Source organism: Calliphora vicina, chromosome 1 (assembly GCF_958450345.1).
Source record: "Calliphora vicina chromosome 1, idCalVici1.1, whole genome shotgun sequence".
Lineage (NCBI taxonomy): Eukaryota > Metazoa > Arthropoda > Insecta > Diptera > Calliphoridae > Calliphora > Calliphora vicina.
The window spans coordinates 4,811,427-4,832,659 of NC_088780.1; the positions used below are offsets into that span (position 1 = coordinate 4,811,427).

The 21,233-nt window shown below is 30.2% G+C and overlaps 4 protein-coding genes across 5 annotated transcripts; 3 read left to right on the forward strand and 1 right to left on the reverse strand.

Annotated features, from left to right (window-relative positions):
- Window positions 1-1,283: 1,283 nt before the first annotated feature.
- On the forward strand, window positions 1,284-2,908 carry VhaPPA1-1 (Vacuolar H[+] ATPase PPA1 subunit 1). The gene is made up of 3 exons (XM_065498803.1): window positions 1,284-1,400; window positions 1,515-2,235; window positions 2,325-2,908. Exon 2 carries the CDS (start codon window positions 1,561-1,563, stop codon window positions 2,197-2,199), a length of 639 nt encoding a protein of 212 aa, XP_065354875.1. The 5' UTR covers window positions 1,284-1,400; window positions 1,515-1,560; the 3' UTR covers window positions 2,200-2,235; window positions 2,325-2,908.
- A 2,089-nt stretch (window positions 2,909-4,997) lies between these two features.
- Window positions 4,998-8,069, forward strand: Mps1 (Monopolar spindle 1). Its single transcript, XM_065515529.1, has 6 exons — window positions 4,998-5,081; window positions 5,153-6,017; window positions 6,752-6,858; window positions 6,928-7,303; window positions 7,376-7,552; window positions 7,631-8,069. Exons 1-6 carry the CDS (start codon window positions 5,077-5,079, stop codon window positions 7,745-7,747), a joined length of 1,647 nt encoding a protein of 548 aa, XP_065371601.1. The 5' UTR covers window positions 4,998-5,076; the 3' UTR covers window positions 7,748-8,069.
- A 1,984-nt stretch (window positions 8,070-10,053) lies between these two features.
- alt (aluminum tubes) lies at window positions 10,054-17,699 on the reverse strand. Of its 2 annotated transcripts, XM_065498805.1 has the most exons (6): window positions 17,562-17,699; window positions 11,627-13,906; window positions 11,228-11,317; window positions 10,462-10,905; window positions 10,274-10,390; window positions 10,054-10,200 (listed from the first exon to the last, which is right to left on the reverse strand). In XM_065498805.1, the coding sequence occupies exons 2-6, from the start codon at window positions 13,859-13,861 to the stop codon at window positions 10,192-10,194; spliced, it is 2,895 nt and encodes a 964-aa protein (XP_065354877.1). In that variant the 5' UTR covers window positions 13,862-13,906; window positions 17,562-17,699; the 3' UTR covers window positions 10,054-10,191. The 2 variants fall into 2 exon arrangements, with proteins under 2 accessions (XP_065354877.1, XP_065354878.1); XM_065498806.1 differs by lacking the exons at window positions 11,228-11,317; window positions 17,562-17,699 and having other exon boundaries at window positions 11,627-13,897.
- Window positions 17,700-19,332: 1,633 nt separating this feature from the next.
- Window positions 19,333-20,781, forward strand: LOC135949291 (RAB6A-GEF complex partner protein 2). The gene is made up of 3 exons (XM_065498807.1): window positions 19,333-19,699; window positions 19,756-20,027; window positions 20,092-20,781. The coding sequence occupies exons 1-3, from the start codon at window positions 19,348-19,350 to the stop codon at window positions 20,764-20,766; spliced, it is 1,299 nt and encodes a 432-aa protein (XP_065354879.1). The 5' UTR covers window positions 19,333-19,347; the 3' UTR covers window positions 20,767-20,781.
- The last annotated feature ends 452 nt before the right edge of the window (window positions 20,782-21,233 follow it).

Consider the following 21,233-nt stretch of genomic DNA (forward strand, 5'->3'; position numbering starts at 1 on the left):
GAATTCAGATATTTTGAGTTTTTATATAAAAAATCGATTTTTGGTCAGAAATATGAGTGATCACAAATCCAGTTCCTTTTCTTGATTAAATGCTTATTGGCCAATTATTAATGATTTAAGATATTTTGAGTTTTTATATAAGTAATCGATATAAGTGGTCAATTTTTCTTTCAGTAAAAACTTAAATTGAAACAAAAAATTCGGGGCAGCTGTTTTCCGATTTTGGATAAATCATAAAAAGTTGGCGTAAAAGTGGGCGTGGTCAATTTATCATTCCGTAAGAAGCTAAGTTGGACTATGACCAACATTTAAAAAAAATATAGTTACTTTTTTTATTTTTCTAATGGTACTTTTTTATTTTCTATAACAATTCTATAACAAGAAAAATTAAATTAAGCATATATTATTAAGTGAGCGAGAATTCTAGGGGGGACCTTTTTTTACTTTTTCTTTATTCGAATGGTACTTTTTGTAATTTCTTCACCAATGAACCTAGAAACATGAAAAAAAGATTATATAGAACCGAGTGACTTTTTGGTAATTTTTCTATATTCTAAATGAATTTTCTATAATAATGGACCTAGAAATATGAAATTAAGCGTATATGGTCTAAGTGAGTGAAAATTCAAGCAGATACTTCATGGTACTTTTTCTTTATTCTAATGGTACTTTTTTAATTATACCCTTCACCTTAAAATCAGCAAATCGGTTCACAAATGGCTGAGATATGTGTAAAAACCAGGACAACCTCGATTTTTGACCTATATCTGGAATACTAAGTCATTAATATAGACAATATGGATATCTAATGATAGATATTTCAAAGACCTTTGCAATGACGTATATAAGACCATACTAAGTTTGACATACAATGGGTCAAAATCGGAAAAAATATTTTTTAAACCTAATTTTTTTTTTCACCAAAAAAAAATTAAAATAACAATTCGAAATGTTTTTTTTCCAAAATATGAAAAAACAAAGATGTAGTTCAAAGGTCAAAAAGAGCGACCGAACTAAAAGAGCTACCTAGTTCATTTATGAATTAAAGTGAGCGGTCATTGAAATGAACTGTTAAGCACAAGTCTAATATTTTATAAATTAATTTTAATGATAAATAAATAATTGTCAAAAACCTAAAAAAACACGAATGTTAACACCATATTATGTTTTGCTTCTAATCAACACGATATATGAACGACAAATAATCGGTTATAAAATCTTGTGATTGGCAACTCAACATTCCAATGCTTATTAATGCAACTCTGAATTTCCTTATGTAGAGAAAAAAAAGTAATGTTATTTTTTTCATACGCTAGAGTGCAGCACTAGGTCATGTGATTAGGGCAGAAAGTTTTTCGTAAAACAGTCACCTGTCACTGAAAATAATCTGAAAAGTTTTTGTGAGTTATCATTTTTAAAAACGTAATTTATAAATATATTTGTTTTAATATTTGTAATAATTACGTTGAGTTAATTTTTGTTGAATATTATTGTGATTATTTTTGATTTTGCAGATTTTCTTCGAAAAACTTTTACACACACACGAACTGAGCTCAAACTATGGCCACCCAATTACGTACCGTTGTTGGACAAACGTTCGGTTATCTCTTTGTTGCAGTGAGCACCGTACTCATCTTCTATCATGTTTTCACAGGAAAGGGAGAACGTGTGAGCGTTGGTTGGTTCCTCTCGGCCTCATCGCCATATATGTGGGCATGTTTGGGTATTGGTTTAGCCGTAGCTTTGTCCGTCGTAGGTGCAGCTCTTGGTATTCACACCACTGGCACCAGTATTGTGGGTGGTGGTGTTAAAGCACCCCGTATCAAGACTAAAAATTTGATTTCTGTTATTTTCTGCGAAGCCGTAGCCATCTATGGTCTCATTACTGCTATTGTATTGTCCGGTTTGTTGGATTCGTTCAAAATGGAAACAGCGCTTAGCAGTCAAACTGTAATGAATAACAATTGGACCGCCGGTTATGTTATGTTCGGCGCTGGTTTAGCTGTCGGTTTAGTAAACTTGTTTTGCGGTATTGCTGTAGGTGTAGTTGGTTCTGGAGCTGCTTTGGCTGATGCTGCTAACTCTGCTTTGTTCGTGAAAATCCTTATTGTGGAGATTTTCGGTTCAGCTATTGGTCTCTTTGGCTTGATTGTTGGCATCTACATGACATCTAAAGTCAAAATGGGTGACAAGGAGTAATTGCAACCACTTATTATTATTAGCCTAAGCAAAAATGTAAGTTTAAACAAATCACGTGAAAATTCGCGTGACCTCGTATATCCTTAAGCTATAAGTTTTTAATTAAAATTGATGTTTGTTTTCAGCGCGATTTTGCAATACCAGACAAGATCACCACAAATTCTTTAGCCATTCCATCAAATAAGAATTACATTGGAAATACCAAAATAAGTAAAAAGAAAAATGTACTTCAACCAAATATTACACAAAAATTCTTGTAACAGTGAAATATCTTCAGATACAGATGAGTGTGTGTGTGCACGTGAATAATATCCGTAGTGAAATTAAATCTCTTTTCTAGAAAGAAAATGAAAATAATCATAAAATAATTGGCCCAATTTAAGTCTCTCTTTTTTACAACTCTTCTTTATTAAATCTTTGGTGAAACTTGGATTGCAATCAGTTCAGCATCAATACCTTAGCAATCCAAGTTTTCTATAAGATTTAAATGACAGAACTTTACATTAAACTGTCTATTTGTAATTTGTTTTTGTTTTTAGTTAATCTTCCTTTTTGATTAAATTGTTAACCTTTGTGTATTATTTTTAAAAATTAATATTACTATACATATATATAGAAATGATTTATTATAATACTGATTGTATGCAATTTGTGTAAAAAGTATTCGATATATAAATAAATACGTTCTTTTTCTTTCAGGGAAAAAAAAGTTGTATTATTCTAACGCAGTAATTTTATCAGTCAGGTGCAATTTATATATTCATAATTGATTCATTTAGTTTGTGTTTATTTTTGGATATATTAAAATTAACAAGATTTTTTAAATATTTTTTTTTGATTACTAATTCGTTAATATAGACAATATTGATATCTAATTATTGACATTTTGAAGACGTTTCCAACGAAAAACTTTCAACTAATTTTGTTTGTGCCAGATAATATAAATGGCACAGCCTTTTACCCAGGCTAGTTACCGCTGACGGCAGTTACCCCCATAATAGCCTTTCAGCACAACTACCGTTACCGATATAATTGCAATTACCGTTACTGAAATATTAATTTTCTATAAATAATTTATATTATTACATATATAACAAGTATGGGAATAAAGCCATAGTAAATCGGAACTACATGGGTCTAAATCGGGAAATATATTTCTTAACCCGAATTTCTATTATACCAAAAAATTTTATTCAATAATTAATTTAAAAAAAAAAATTTTTTTAAAAATAATTTAAAAAATTTTTTTTTAAATAATTTAAAAAAAAATTTTTGACATAAATTTATTAGTTAATAAAATTTATGTCAAACAAAATTTTTTAAAATGGCAAAAAAAAATTAATTTTTTAAAAAATTTTTTTGGAAATTTATAGTGAAACATTTTTATGAGAAACAATTTTTTTTGGTTTAAAAGAAATATGGGTTAAAAAATATATTTCCAGATTTTGAGCCATTGTAGGTCCGACTTACTACGGCCTTATATACGCCGTTGCAAAGATTTTTGAAATATCTATCATTAGATATCCATATTGTCTATATTAATGTCTTAGTAATCCAGATATAAGTAAAAAAAAACTAAAAAATCGATGTCCTGGTTTTTTCCTTATATCTCACTCAGCCATTTGTGGGCCGATATTCTCTAGCAATCGAGCCGGGATATATTGATGTAAGAATCATGTATGTAAGTTATTTGAGGGTTACGGAAAGTTGATTTCAAATATCGACTCCCTTATTTCCTCATAAAAGTGTTTATTAAATACGCCTGGCCTGATTATGATGTTGTTGTGCATTGATGTCATTTGTTTAGGGGTGGGTTTTTTATGTTGACGCTAAAAGAAATTGTAGTATACTTACCATGATTAGTTTTAGTTGCTTGCAGGTTATCTTCTTCCAGAGATAAAATATTTTTGTGTTTACCTTCTACCTAATAAATAGAAAGAAGTTTAGAAACATTTGTATGGGGAAGTTTATCTGCACTCAAAAAAGCCTCAAGAGTTAATGGGACGACCGACACTGAGCTCTTAACACAATCAAGTTTATTGAAATCTGTAAAACTAAAAATATAAAATACCACTTTTCACCATATTTTTAATTTTTGTAATTTAAATTTCTAATGCAAATAACGTTATCATATGGGACTAGATTCAAGAAACGGATTGCATTTTAGACTACTCAAAAAAGACAAGTCATCTGCAATGAAAATATTCTAAAAGAATCCGAAATTAAACAACCCCTTGAATCGGGAAATTAGAGCGGGCGACAAATAAGAATTGCTCCAATATATTCTGTTAAAAATTTGGTTATGTTCCTAAATGGTGCCCAAAAACTATTAATATAATCTTATTATTAAAATAGTAGGAATATTTATTTCTCTTTTAATCCGATATATGATAAATTATTTTACAAATATCTGAAAATAAAATCAAAATTTCTCGAAGTGTTTCAGCTGTAAGTTTTTTTAAATACAACTCTGAAAAATATAGAAACAAACTGCATCCAACTTCACGGAATAAAGTTAGATGATTTTGACAAGAGAAATTTTGATTTTGTTTTTAAACATTTACAAAATATTTTTTAAATAATTTTTTTTTACTATCAAATATTGAATTAAAAGAGAAATAAATGTCTTTTCACTTTCCCCGTCGCGTTAAAGACTTACCCAAATTAGAACTAGATTCCGAAGATGAGTTTAATACTCCTTGTAAAACGAAAGTTAACAATGAAGATTTGCAGGAAAAGTAAAGCGCTTTAAATATGTATATGGGAAACAATTTGATTGATATTAATGATAGCTTATATTTTAGGTCGTATGAATCCAATAAAGAAAATGCTGAGAAAGGCAATCATGGGTCAACAAATTCGTTCAACAGTTTACGGATGTTGTATGTTTAATTTATTTTACACTTAACTGGTGTAGAGTCGATTTAAGTAAACAAATATATTTTATTTTTAGACCCAAAAGAAGAGCTGAACTACCTACTTTAGAATCAGATTCGGAGGAGGAGGAACTAGCTAAAAAAGACAACCTTAATTGTGCTATACTTAATGATTCATTTCTGGTAAGCCCTGGAAAAAGTGATAGAGAAGATGCTAGTTCTAAAGAATCATCTGCCATCAAAGGCATTTCTAATACATCTAATGATATTTCATTATTGGCTCGTTTTAATGACATGGGCTTAAAGAGTCCTCCAAAAGAGAAGTTGCCGCATATTAAACAATTGCAAGAATCAACAGATAATAATAATCAAAAGGACGTATATGTGGACACAAATATTTTGGCATCGCATACCAAGAACAACACCACTGTAGATGCTCAATTTGCAACTCCGCAGATACGATCGTTTTCTGTTCAACGAAGACCTCGAGATTTATGTTCTACTCAGTCACAAAAAACGAAATCAGCCATTGTAAATGAGTTTCGTACTCAAAAGGTTTTGTTTCAAACGCCAATGGCTATTACACGGGCTCCAATAATGCAAAACGATAGTATATCACTTTCTCTATGCGATACAATTAATGAATGTGGGACACCATCTACAGCAGAAAAAACTCCCCAGTGTGCAAATGAAAAGCTATCTAAAGACACGGCTCGCTCGAAAAAATCATTAGAAGGTGCCTTCATTGAAGCCAGTAAAGAACACAAAGAGAAAACAAGCGACGATACATCTAAGAATTCAGCAATTACAACGAAGGACAAAACAACAGTGGTTACTATTAACAAAGCAAGTTATATTATAATCCAAAAGTTGGGATGTGGTGGTTCTAGTTCTGTATATCTGGCCAAAAGGAATGATAATGGTAAAGAATGCGCCTTAAAGGTAAGCAAATTTCTTTAATTTATTTTAAAATACATCTTTTTTTATGTTGGTTTAATTGATTAAATATGTGTTTCCGAAAGTACATGATTCATAGCAAAGACATGGAGTTTAGATTGTTAAAAATCTTCCACTTAGTTCTATGCAAACTTGTCCATAATCATAATTTTTGTTAGATTAATATACAGTGTAATTACTTAAGATTTCTTTCTGAAAGTACATACAATTTAATGGAAAGACAATATTCTCGTGAGAATATATTCAGCCCAATTATGAATAAAAATTCCCCTGGAGTTTTTTCGCTTTTCTCATTATTCCTATTCAAATTCAATGGGGAAAAAATCCCGAGGAACAAACTCCCTCTGAATTTTTTATTCACAATTGGGCTGATTAATAAATATATCATACATTTAAATGGTACAATTGTAATACTAATTCAAAAACATACTAGTTTTTGTCTACAACACAGAATAATGCTGAGCTCTTTTTCCCTTATTATGATCCTCACATAAGTTGGTAGAAAGATTAGACAATATAAATGTTCAAGTCATTTTCTAAGGGGACCTTTTTTTTACAGTCATTAAATTCAGTTTGCTATTTATATTTAGAGAGTTTATATAAAAAATTAGTATTCATGAGTAATATTAGGGTTTTGCGCTATGGGATCAATATGTATATATGTATTATTCATTTGTGATAGAAAGTGTTTTTAAATATTGTTAAAATTGTGTAAAAAGGTGGTCGATCTACAAGGCGATCCTGCAGTTGTGGAAGGATATTTGAACGAGACGAAATTGTTGGCTAAACTTCAAGGCAATGTATGCGTTGTTTCGCTTTACGAGTAGTATGTATTTTTATATATTTTAGAACAAAATTCATAGATTCCGATTTATTGTACTTCTTTTTGTTGCAGCCAATTATTGCAAAAAGAATCGAAACTTTTCCTGGTCATGGAAAAAGGAGATTCCGACTTACATAAAATTCTTCAAAGTTATACAACAAATTTGCCTTTATATGTTCTTACAAATTTTTTATATCAAATGCTACAAGCAGTTAATTATATTCATCAAAATGGTGTAATTCATTCTGATCTAAAACCGGCAAATTTTTTAATGGTCAATGGGCGATTGAAATTAATCGATTTTGGTATTGCAAGCAATATAGCCATTGATTCAACGAGCATAATAAAATTTTCTCAAGCCGGTACATTCAATTATATAAGTCCAGAAGCTTTAACGGACACGTCCACTGGCAGCAGTCCCATGCGGAGTAATCAACCGAAAATAAAGGTATATACTTGAAATTAGTATTTGTTTAACAAACAATTTAAAGGTATTTATTAATTTTATTTTGTTTTATAGATCTCTACGAAGTCTGATGTCTGGTCACTTGGTTGCATTTTGTATTTGCTACTATATCAAAAGACCCCATTTGGACATATAAAAAATCTTTGCACCAAAATATCTGCTATTTGTAGTCCAACACAAACAATTGAATATGGCCCTTTACCGCCGTATTATCCTGCCATGCTGGTTCATGTCATTATCAATTAAATTTATATTTTGGTTTATGTCTAGGTATAATAATAAAATTTATTTTTCTATTCTAATTTACAGATGGCTAAAAATTGTTTGCAACACAATCCAAAACATCGTCCATCATGTGCCGAGTTATTAAAATATCCCTTTAATATGATAATACCGATACAAAATCTATCATTGCCAACAAAATAATCGAATTGTTTTCATAAGATTATACTATATAATAACTTTTAGTACATTTACGTTATAGAAATAAAAATAAATCACATTTACATATATAATACTACTACATATAAAATGTTAATAGATTTTGAATATGAGTATTTTTATATAAAGTGATACATAGTAATAAGAATATCTAAACTTGGTTGTCAGTTTCATTTAATTTTCGTTTTATTAAACAGTTTTATAATATAGTCGATCTTGTTTATAACGAACAATGTCTATAGAGAAAACTTTTTTGTGATCTCATTGAAAAATAAATATAAAATAAAAACTATGCTAATTACAATAATTTTTTTAGATAATATAATGGTATTATCAGGTTGTTTATTTAGATCCTCATTAATCAAGTAGTATTAAAAATTGTGCCTTAAAAGTTATACCAACGTAAATTGATTTGTAAATTTTGTGATGAAAATATGTCCAAAAGTTTTAGACTGGATGTGAGAGTTCATGCCATCTTGAGGGCTCTACTTTTGAAAACGTTTTTACAAACCTGAACCGTATGCTTAAAAAAAACGAGATACAATTTTTTTTATTGATATATTTTATACTTCCAATTAATGTACAATAAAATAAAACTTATAATAAATGATTAACCGTAATAATTGGTATATAATTTGAAAGTGAATGTTTTGGGTCAGGAAAATTTTTTACGGAATTTTTTTTTTATAAAAAAGTCGTTATAACCGGTGTACGTTATAAACGAACTCCACTGTATCTAGCAAATTTGTAGTGTCGTTTTTATATATAGTCGTGGCATATTTATAATATGTGTCGAATTTAAGGATAGCGAAATATAATCATGAAAATAACTACTTTTCAAAACTTTGAAGATCGGTAGAGCCCTAAAGATATAGTTTCATTTTATTTTTAAAATCATTTTGGTAATCTACGATCAATTACGCAAATTTTAGGAGGTCTTGCGTTAGCGAAATCAAAAAAAAATCTCGGGACAACCTACTGCACATTGCATAGTAAATATGTAACCAGTTATAGAGCGCCTGTCATCTATGTTCCCTGCCCTGTCGGCATCACAATAACCAATGAGTCCTTCAAATTTACCGACGTAGACAAGAAATTTATTAATAGTGTCTTTTAGATATCTCATTACTCGTATTACTGCCGATCCCTGGATTGTTATAAAAACGACTGAGCGTATTCACGATATATCATATACCTATCTGGTCTTGTGTTCTGAACTGCGTATAGTAAACAGCCAACAGCTTCCATATAAGGAACATTTTTCATTTCTTCCCTTTCTGGAGCCGGAAACATATCCAGAGATTGTTTTTGATTTACATCCACTGGTGAACATACCGGATTGCAGTCATACATTGTAAATCTTCTCAGCACGTCTTCAATGTATTTTGCTTTATCCACTATTATCTTACCGTTTGATTTTTTAATTTGCATTCCCAAAACTGAATGTGCTTTATTAAAAAGTGTTTATTTAGAAAGCTCAGCCTCACGTTTATTCATCATAGTATGTAATATCGTTGGAAAATGCCAGTATGTCATCCCCATAGTCACATATAAAATGTTATCATTCATCATCGATATTGCAGTACACACATTAATCCATATCGCTTCTTCTTAGTCCAAATTCAACTAGAACATTATTCCTTGTTCCTACATGGTAATTAGCAGAACTCCATGTGGATATGAAGCAATTAAATGTAAGTGGGTTTATGATTTGAATAAAAATCAAAAAGTTCAAGTAATACAAAACTCGACTCACAGCAAAAGGTATGGATGGTATTGATTACCAAGAAAGAATTTATATTTTATTACTATACTGAATAAATAAAACAAGTAACGTCTGTGCCGAATCTTATATAACCTTCACCCTACACTAAAGAACAATTATAAATGTTTTTAGGTAAACTAATTTTTTTTAAATTAAAAAAGTATTTTTCACGATTTTGACCAACTAAATAAATTCTAAAAGAATCAATCGATTTTTATGATCGATATCTTTTATTCCTATTGCATATGGTTTTTAAAGCAATTAATCTGAAAAATTTCTGCCGTTTTCGATATTTTGTAAAACAAAAAAATTTGCTGCTTCGATTTATTATTACAGTAATCATTAAGTATGTGGAGAAACGTCTAAAAAATCACAATTTTACTTAAAATTTTTAAAAAAAAAAATTTTCCATGGAATTTAAAATTTGGACCACAATTGTACTACTGGAACCACACAAGCTATACATATTATATATGTATAGCTTTTCTTTATTCCACCATTTATTTTAACGAAAGAAAACCAAAGATTTTATTTTTTTAATTTTATGGTTATGTTTAATTTTATAATATAATCATAATTGCATTATTAATGTATCTTTATTGCATACTACTTTAGCGCTTAAATCTTATACGATGTATTCTGCATTATAAGATTGGGACAGACATTAAATATCCTAGAAATACATAAAAGAAAAATATTTAATTTTGCAAAAATAAAAATATGACATGATGTATTATTATACTTACGCCCTGACCATTTGAGTGTTGTAACGCTCTAATTTGTTCATCTTTTGAGTGCATAATATTACGCCAGTGCTCATCTTGTTCTTCAGCTTGTTTCATCAGGTCGGACAGTGTGTTTTCCTGAAAAATAAAATAATATATTGATGATAGTAAACAATTTGTAGTAAAAATATGGCAATGAGAAAACTTACAGTTTTTCTAGCGAGTTTGGTCAGCTCGTCGATACGAATACGCAGGATAGAATTTTCTTTGAGTAATTCATTTTTCTCACTGTTACTAGACACAGCGTTTTCTCCACCTGGGCTAGTACTGACGCTGGAACTGTTACTCCGACTGCCATTAGCCGAGTTGGCATTATTGTGAGAGTTTTGTGGAGCGGAAGGGCTTTGTAAGCTGTTGGACTGTGTAGATTTGTGACTACTACTGATTTGCTGTTGTTGTTTAACGTGTGTGGTTAAAACCTGTTCTATCCACTGGTTAAATGATACTGATAGAGCTGTGCCAGCACAAGCTTTAACTGCCTCTGGACACAAACGTTGCAACAAATCCCGCATGTGTTTTTGATCTTTGCCTGATTCTGCCACACCACCACCTAATGCAGGCTTAACAGATGCAGCCAATAACTTTTCCTGTTGCTAAAAGAATAAATACATTTAAATAATGTTTTTGTACTAAATCAACTCGAATTAATCTAATCAAATATAATTTTATAAAGTATATAATAAAGTGTACAAGCGAAATAATTAAACATTTTTAGAACTAATGTTGTTTTTTTCTTTTTGTTCAAATTGTCATCAATATACCACATACTATTTATGTTGTATTTTCTTCGTATTTTTAGTTCTTTTGTTTAGTTATTTCGCTCTTTGTGTTCGAGATAAATAGTCGAAATTGTTGTGTTGTTTAGTTTAATATATGTATCCACATATATATGTAAATTTATTATCATGCACTTACAACTAAAATTGCATTAGGGCTTTGTTTGCTAACTTTAGCTTCTGCATTTTGCAAAGCCTCAACCAACTTCCAGTTTTTAGTGCGCAAATCCTAAATTAAAACATACAACAAGATATTAGTTTCAAAGCAAACATATAAAGTTAGGTGTAATAAATAAGTAAGTAGTATTAAATAGTACATATTAGTTTATAGTTGAAGTTGGGGAAAAATTAAACAAAATGTTTAGCAATGAAAACTGGAAGAGTTTGGTTTAATACTTATTTTCGAATAATGTGAACTCACGAACAGCTGTTCAGTTTAGTTTGATAGAATCGTAGTTATTATTGAATTTAATGCGTGTAGTATATGTGTATGTATGTATGTTTATTCGTTGTAGTATGTAGAGTCAGATATACTTACATTATTTTTTTCTTTCTGTTCTTGCAATTGTTGTGATAATTCTTTTTCGCGATTGTTTAACTTTTCTGTTTCTTTTTCAACGTCTTGGAGTTGTTGATTCTTGTTGGAGACGTCTGCTTTTAGAGTGGCTATGAGTTTTTGTAAGTCTTCTTGTTGCTGCATTTGTTGTACAGTCTCCTGCAATTGTTGTTCTTTTTTCTGTACATCAGCTTTTAGAGACTCGATCAATTTGTGAAGTTCTTGCTGGTTTTCGGCTTGTTTTTCAGTGCTTTGTAATTGTTGAGTTTTCGATGACACATCGTTTTTCAGCGTTTCAACCATCTTTTGAAGTTCAGCATGTTCAGCAGCCTGTTGCTTAGAAGCTGTCTCAACAGAAGAAAGCTGTTGTTGAATTTGAGAATTTATAGTTTGTGATTCGAGCAATTGTTTCTCCTTTTCGGCTATTTGTTTCTTAAGAGTTTCAATAGTAGTCTGTAAGCCAGAGTGCTCCTTAGTTTGCTCCTGTGTTTGGTTTGCAATGTTTAAAAGTTGTTGTGTCAATTCAGCGTTATTAGCTTGCAAAGCTGAGATTTCTTGTTGTTTTTCCATTAGACCCTTGTTTCGTACTAAAGTCAACTCGTTTTTCAAGCTCTCTAAATCTAGACTTTTCTGATTGAAATCTGATCTAACCGATTCAAGAGCATTTTGCAAATTACGTATTTCAACCTGAGCATCATTAAGTTCGCTTTCCAACTGCTTGGCCTTTTCCAACTCGAAAATTCGATTGTTAGATACTTGTTCCAGTTCATCACGCTGTTGTTCCAATGTTCGTAGCTGTTGAGCTTGATTTTGTATGATTTCGTTCTTTTGTTGCGATTCTTCAACAGCTTGTCGGGAAGCGTTCACCATGCAAGTGAGATCAGCAATACATTTCTCTTTGATAGCATTATCGTTTTGCATCATTTGTATTTTACCCAATAGTTCCTGGGATCCCGACTGTTTTTCATGCATGAGTTTAGCTTGGAATTGTTGACGTTCTAGAGACAAATTGTCATTAATAGTTTTGATTTTCTGCTCCAAAAGGGCGATGTCTTGATCTTTAGTCTGGATTTTTTCTACATACGACTTGATGGTGCTACTCATTGTTGCCCTCTCCGTATTAATTTCACTGCGTAACTCACGTAGCTTGGCTTGAATGCCTATGGAGGCTTCTTGTTCTTCGACCAAGGCTTTTTCCTTTTCCTCCAATTGGCGCTTAAGTTTTTGGCAAATATCGTCGGACCACTCGGAATGTGTGGAGGGCATATCTTGTTGGCGGTTCAACAAATAATCAATCAGAATTTGAATTTCAGAACGATTTAATTCAGCTCGACGGAACAAATTCATCAGCAGAGAAACACCTACAGTATCCGACTCCGACAGTTTTTCAAGACCAACTACAGCATCTTTTAAATCTTTTAATTTTTTATTTTGCTGCTTGCTCTTTTGCTGTGTGCTCTTTGGTGAGCTTTGGCGCACCTTTTCGTCCAACTGTTTCATTTCCTTAATGACAACAGGAGCAGCGACCACTTCAGATGTAGCTTGTACATTGTTTTCAACTTGACGATTATCGGACTTTTTGACGTTTTTATCTTTCTTGTTTTGCTGCTGCTGCTGTAATTTTTCTTCCTTTTTCTCAACTTTTTTCAATTCAACGGCATCCTTGGGAACTTTCACATCAAAATGATTAGATGGTACAGTTGTGACCTCAGCTGAAGTTGTCTCTTTTACAATATTTTGGTCATTCTTATGACTTAAAATACCAGACTTGGCACCAATTTTTTTATCCTTTTTGCCCTTATTTTGTTTATTGATATTTTCTTTTTCCGCATTGCTGGACCGTCTCGAAATCGTTTGGTTATTGTAGGTCAAAATTTCTGGATCAGGTTCGAACTCAACATGAGTTTTTGACAATCCTTGGGGCTCATCATCAACCGATGCTTGTTCAGAATGTACATCTGAATCTTCCTGTTCAGTTGTTGTTACTTGTTCCCGTTGTCGTTGCTTCTTCTCACGCTTCAGTTCCTTTTTCAGTGCTTGTTTTTTAGGTTTCTTAAATGAAGCCTTATCTTTGCCATAAATTTTTTCAGTGAGAGCTTTCTTTTCAGCCACAATTTCTTCAAAAGTTTTACGACGTAAGAACTTGTTGATAAAAAGAAGTGAGCCGAGCGAAGCCAAAAATACACATGCAATTACTATCAGAATGTGTAAATCCATTATTGCATAATTTTTTTTTAATAAGAATTCAACAAATAAGGATATCTGAAAATGGTAACAATAATTATAATTAATTAGTTTCTTTTTTGAAATACATATTCACACATTTTGTTTTTGACATTCCTTAAATACTAATTAAAACAAAATAATTAATTGCATTTCAGCGAAATTAATAAATTCGATTTAAGTGCACTTCTTATCAACAAATTGTTAAAATTTACATATTCTTATCGAATTAAGAAATTATGTACATATACAATATCGCCCGTTTCGTGGAAGGTCATCATAACACAAATTTTAATATTTTTGAACAGGGTGTGCTACAAAACATTTCTCTGACTAAATGCTCTAAATAAATCAATAATTACACATTACCGAATCGATTCAAATCGATTTCCATATCATTCCTGATAAACTATATTTTTTAAATCTCTCAAATAGACCAAATAAATTTGATAACCTTGAACGGTATAAAAGATTCGGTACAGCCGAAAATATCTCGAATATTGCTCATTTTAACTAACAAATGTCTCTCTTTTATTACTTACTGAAATGAAGGATATATCCTTAGCTCAGTGCTTAGTCCACTTTTTGTGAAAATTGGGATTTTAATACAAAACGCAAGAATAAGTAAAAATACAATGTTTTTGTAAACAAAATTTACAATTATGTATTTCGGTTTTATTTTTCGTTGTTACATACCTTGGTATACAAAATTGCTAAGACCAGCAAACGTGCTAGGTTCATTATTTTTTTTTAAATTGCAAAATTATTATCTCTGTCGAATAGAATTTATTATTAATACCTTAATATATATATAACGTGTTTTATTTATTAGTTTGATATCAACTGCAGTGATAACAGAGACATCAAATAATGGAGTTAAAACGATAAAAATAAGGAAAAAAAGTGCTAAGTCCACTAAAAAGCTAAATAATTGATATAAAATGTGCCCATAAAGGATTTATAAGTCGCCAACGCACTTCTTCAAAATTGTAATTTTTTTTTTAAGAGAAGTAACACTTATACAGTTAATGTTTATGTTACTATCTTTGGAAATGGGATAGATTTGAGAAGGAAAGTGGTAGGTGGTAAATGGATGAGAAAAGCTTTTTGTCTGACAACTCTGTAAAAAAAATAATTATAGGATGAGGAAAAAAATTCCACTACGACATATAAAAAAATCATTTTCGAGGCGCCCAATTTCAGAAAAATTCAAAAAACTCATTTAATTTTTTTTAAATCTTACCTTATAAATATTTTTATTACCTAAAAAAACTTAAAAATAAAAGTTGGAAAAAGTAAATTTTTTTTACTTTTTTCAGAAATTTGGGCATTTCGAAAATGATTTTTTTTTTGATATGTCGTAGTGGAATTTTTTTCCTCATGCCAAAAGCTATCGAAAAATCGATAGCACAATATCGATTGCTAAATCGAACCACCCTACTGCCCAAATCAGTCACCGGATCTAAATCCATTTGAAAACCTTTGGCGAGAGTTGAAACAAAGAATAAGTTAGCAAACATTTCAAAATAAAGACTAACTTTGGAATTTTGTTAAAATTTAATGCATTACCTATATTATTTTTTCCACTAATTTTTGGAAGTTTTTTCATTTCATAAAGAATTTAGTTTATGTTGTTAGGGCGTAAGTGTTTGTGTTAAACATAATATAAACTAACTATGTAATTAAAAAAAATATTTTCAATGAAAATCTATATTTTTAATTAATCACAAGAAACTCAAGTATTTATTATTTTGGATATGTGTACATAAATTTATATTTAATAATTAGTCTTTTATACACTTACACTTTCGTGTGTTTACGTATTATAATGCTACACAATTGTGATGACGTGTTAAGATTCTATTTAGTTTTTTACTCTCTCTCTCTAGTTGTTTTAAAAACTCATATAGAGTCGATCAAACAGGGTTACAAGTATTTGTTGTCAATGATCCAACTGCTGAATAATACTTTAACGATTTGTTTATGATAAACTTATTGCTATCAACAAACTAAATTATATAGATATGTACATATGTATAAGATTTCATGTATAAAGAGAGACATAAACGCCGGCCGGCATTAATGATTATAATAAAATTAACTACTTCTTATATACTATTATATATATACAATAGATTAACTGCTGCTGCATGACTAATAAATATACATATTAAATATTTGACAAATTAAAAATAACAAGTAGGTATGTACTGTTAGTATAAGTGATGATAAAAAAGAGTAACACTGGATTTTAAGAAATCTATTTTTGGCATTTAGGTATTTCAATCCAAAGAAAGTATTCAAAACTAGTTTTTAGATAATTTCATCATCTGTTGTTACTTTGTTTTTGTATACAGGTTTTTTGGCAAGTTGAAATTTTTAAAATATGTAGGTAGGTACATAGCAAAAATATTTTTTCAAGTTTTTTTTTTTACTTTTAATAAGAAAGAAAAAATGTGATTACTTTTTTTATACAATTCATTGAGCCAGTTTAAAAATTGCAAAAAAAAACACTAAAAACGTTTGCTTACTTTTGTCTTTATAATTTTTGTCAGATTTGCAATTGACATCTCATTTTTTTGTTTTACTTAATAATTGATGACTAAGACTGTCATTAACACAAAAAATATTTATATCTACATACATATGTATGTAGGTATATATTTATATGTACAATATGTTCATACATACTTTTACATTACATATTTAAAACTTTAGAAAATTATTGTTAAAAAAATTAAGAAAATAATGAATTTCCTAACAAAATTATGATTAAAACTAAAAAGATATACCTATACATTTGTATTTGTGTACCACCTTTGTTCCTTTTTTTTTCTTATAAGAAAGAAATGACTGACATCAACAAACTTATCATATTTTTATGGTGTACTATGTAGCACTTATTATACAAGAAAATAATTTTTGCAAGTCTGCCACGTTGATAAGTCCCACAATATACTCGAACAAACTACTAGTGTATGAAAATACATAATACATACAATGCTTTTCGACAAAAATAAATAATTTGTGTTTTTAATTTTCGGCCAATGAATATTTAGTAACTATAATAAATTACTGAAAAAAGAATACAGTCGCAGTTTAAAGATTTGCATTTAAAAATCAACATCCTTGAATAGTTCTTTTTTATAAGAAATATTGTTTGCAACTTGTCATTTATACACATCCATATGTATGTATATACGTTTATTTAATTGCTTATTGTTTAGAATTTATTTTAACATTTAAAGAGTTAAACACAAATTTATATACAAAATGTACATAGTACATCGGGAAAAGGGCGACGACGTACGCAAAGTAGTAGTTGACTGTCTTCATACCTTATTTCCAAGCAGAAACATGAAGGAAGCTACAAAACGTCGTTAGTTATTTCTCTTTTGATTTATAAAATAAAATTTTTTACATCTTTTACAAAATAATTTCTTTTCGATGTAATTAATAAATCTTAATACATTGGTTTTTTACATGCAATTTTTTTCTTGTTCATTGTACAATTTCTGAGCGGCTTAGAGTTGCGACAAAAATTATCAGCGCAGCCTTCACCGCCATTGTTCGTTGCAACTAGAAAAAACTGCTTGTAAAATATTGAATAAAAAATGTTGCACTTTTTTACACTTCAAGAGGTCTTCGATTTACTTTATTTATTTAATAATAATATTTTATAAATGTTACTTACAATTAATTCCTGCTTTCAATAAATTACTTTTTTAACAAAAAAATTACAGAAAATTTCTAATAAGTAAAAAAATACACAAATTAAACACCGACAAAAATTTTCACTAACTCGTCGTTTCGAGTCGTTTCAACTGACGGATGCCGCCAGCGTTGTCAATTTAGCGCTTTTTAACTACACAAAAGTCGCATTGTTTCACTTAGCGCTTTTTTTGAAAAAGGAGCTAAATTAGCGCGTTTTGCTATACATATAATTAAAATATCTAATTTTTTATTATAACACATATTTTTCAAATCAAAGATATTTTTCTTAATTACAATGAGAAAGTAACTTTTGTATGTTAACTTTTTATGAATTTCTGTATAAAATTGAATTTATTGATATTTGAGCTTAATAAATAGTTTGGTGTACCATTTAAAATTTGTAATTTTTTTCATTGACAAGGTGAGTGCGTCCCGGCAACAAATACAACAATGCAAAAACAACAGGCAATTTGTTTTTGTTAAAATGTACGGTAAATGTCAAAATCAAGGCGAATTAAAATATTATTATGTTATTTACAATAACAAATGTAAACATTAACAAAGTTTGACATATATTGTACATAAAACCACAGCGAATTAAGAAACAGCTGATTTTATGCACTCACCTTGTTAATACGCCTTGGACACCACCAAGGTGCATTTAATAAGGTTCCATCGGCAGCACAGCTGATTATAGAAATAGCACGCACGAATGTCAAACTACATATATAAAAAATATTCGCCCGTACGCCCGTATGTCAAACTCTATATATAAAAAATAAGTGAATTCGCCTGTATTTATTTCAATTCGCCACTGCTGTCACCTTGTTAAATACGCCTTGGACACCACCTTGTATATAAATAAATTCGCTTTTAGGGGACTAAGTAGCAATAAACAATGTCATAATTAAAATCTAATTTTTTGGTTTTTTTCAATTTTTTTTTAATATTTAGCGAAAAAAAGATTTGGTGAAAAAAAATTCGGATTAAAATTTTTTTTTTTCGATTTTGACCCATGTAGCTCCAACCTACTATGGTCTTATATAAGTCGTTGCAAAGGATCCTGAATATACTATATACTTTATAGGGTCGGAAAATTATATTGCGGAAATTACAAACGGAATGACAAACTTATATACATATATATATATAAAAAGTATATACCCTTCTCACGAAGGTGAAGTCGACTTTTCGAATTTTCGACTTTATTCGTTTTTTAAAAAGTCGATTTTTTGAACTTGCGATTTTTTTTTTTGACTATTTTCGACTTTCCGACATTTTTCAACTTTTTACCATTTCTTGTAAAAAATACATGGTTTATACATTTATTGATGCGCCTTTTGTAATGTTTACAATAAAAATTAAATGTATCAAGCTATAATAGTTATGTTTCAATTTATAAAATAGTAAACAAATTTACATTACTAATTTGGCATGTTTATTATCAAACACATTCTCAAAATTTTCTGCAATTCGAGTACATATATATACGATATGTAAAAAAACTTTTAGTTTTTATAGAAGAATGTTGGAATCGAAGAATCGAAAAGTCGATTTCGACCTTTTCAGCAAAAAGTCGATTGTTCGAACAATCGATATATAGAACCCTATTTCCTTGAAATTGTCGTTGTCGTTCCAGTCGTTGAAATTGTCAAAAACAAAGTACAACTCTGTACCAACAGGGGATCAAAAATTAGTAGTATAATAATATTGGCTGCAATGGTTAAGAAATGTTCGTACTTGTAAATAAATGTTAATTAAATAAGATGATCGAAATAAAAGCGAAACTGGTAAGAGCTGATGCTGCTATTTACGCTACTGGAGAACGAGTGGAATGTTTAATTGAATTTATTAATAAAGTGTTTAATACTGGATTGCCAGGAGATGCTAATAGCAACAACAGTATTGAATGTCTGGCTTGGGCATCTGTACAACTTCATTGTTATCGCAAGACCAATGCCAATGTAGGTGGTTCCGATAAAAACTTAGAGTTGGCCGAAATGATAGGTAAAACGGCTTTGGATGCAGTAACACAGGTTCCAGGAGAAGTAATAATAGCCACAAAGCCCAAAATCCTATTTTGTGATTTAAAATTGCAACCAAATGAATCGAAAATTTGTAAGTTTGTTAGTTGCAAACAGTGCATTGTTTATAATATATATTGTTTTTTTAAGATTTTTTCAATGAACTTGTTCCGCGCGATGGCCCACCTACATATAGAGGTCATGACATTAAGTATTTTTATAAATTAACTATAGCAACACAAAGGGTTAAATCAAAAGTTCAGACTCTGACAGTACCTATTAGAGTTTTACCCATTCCATTGATTGCTCGTCCAGATGAAATGCCTATAACAGAGGAAACAAATGATGAGTTGGCACCGACAAATCCATTTTTGGAAAAGAAACATATAACTGAGTTGGAAATATCATGGCATCATTTAAAAGTAATTTAATTTTATTAATTAATACTAAAGTAAAATGTCAAGTAAAACCTTCCTCTTTCTTTAGAATGTAACTGCTAGACGTGCTCCCAAATTCTATCGTATATCAAATAAGCGTGGATTTGTAGGACGATTCTGTCTTTTTAAGCCATCATACAAGTTAGGTGAGGATATAGTTGGTAGTTTAGATTTTGCCAATTGCAAGGTCCGTTGCATACAATTCTCAGTAAAACTGCAATCACAAGAGATTTTGATTAATTCTGCTGGCAATAAAAATGTCTCTAATGATTTCAACGATTCTTCATCAGTCAATTCTCTCGACATGGCCAGTGTTGCAAGTGGTATTGCTGTAGATTTTATGCATAAATCGTCGACATCATCATCAGCTTCCAAAGATAAGGATATAAACAGTGCTGAACCTGTAGGCAAAGTAACAACACATGCTGTTAATCATGAGGTTTGCTATGCCATATTACAAACACAGGTGGTTGTGCCCATTCCTCTGCACATTACTCCCTCTTTTCGTACCGAATCTGTAGATGTGAGATGGCGGTTGCATTTTGAATTTGTTACCAGTACGATGATGGATTTTGGAAAAACAAATCCGGAAGTCGGTGAACTTCAAGCACCTAACGAATTACCGGTTGAGACCATGGTATGGAATTTACCCATAACAATATATTCGGCCAATCCATTGCAGATTTATGCACCATCACAGGGCCACACACTTTTAATCAAATAAAATTTATCAAATACATATATAGTGTTAAAATGGATCAAATCAATTTCTTATAGCATTAACATCTACTCTGGGGTATACCAAAACCGTCTTCGCAGGTATGTCATGAAAAACGAACTATTTGGAAAGGTGTGATGAATTTTTATCAATTTCAATAGTAACTTTTCAAACAACGGCAAATGGAGAGACTATATTCAAAAACAAAATGAATGCGTAAAAATTTAATTAAGTGGTAAAGTGCTGCGAGGTAAGTGAGTGTCTTAGATTAGTATTAGGGGTCCAAAAAGTCACACGATATACTTTTCAATCAAAATCAAAGCTCAGGTGACAAATAGTATATAATTTAACAGAACAACCGAAAATAATAAATTCATCACAAGCCCTTTCGAAATCGATTTCCATCACATACCCGATAGAGTCAAAATAAAAGCTTTTGTATTGTAGAATGTTAAAAATATTGTAACATCAGT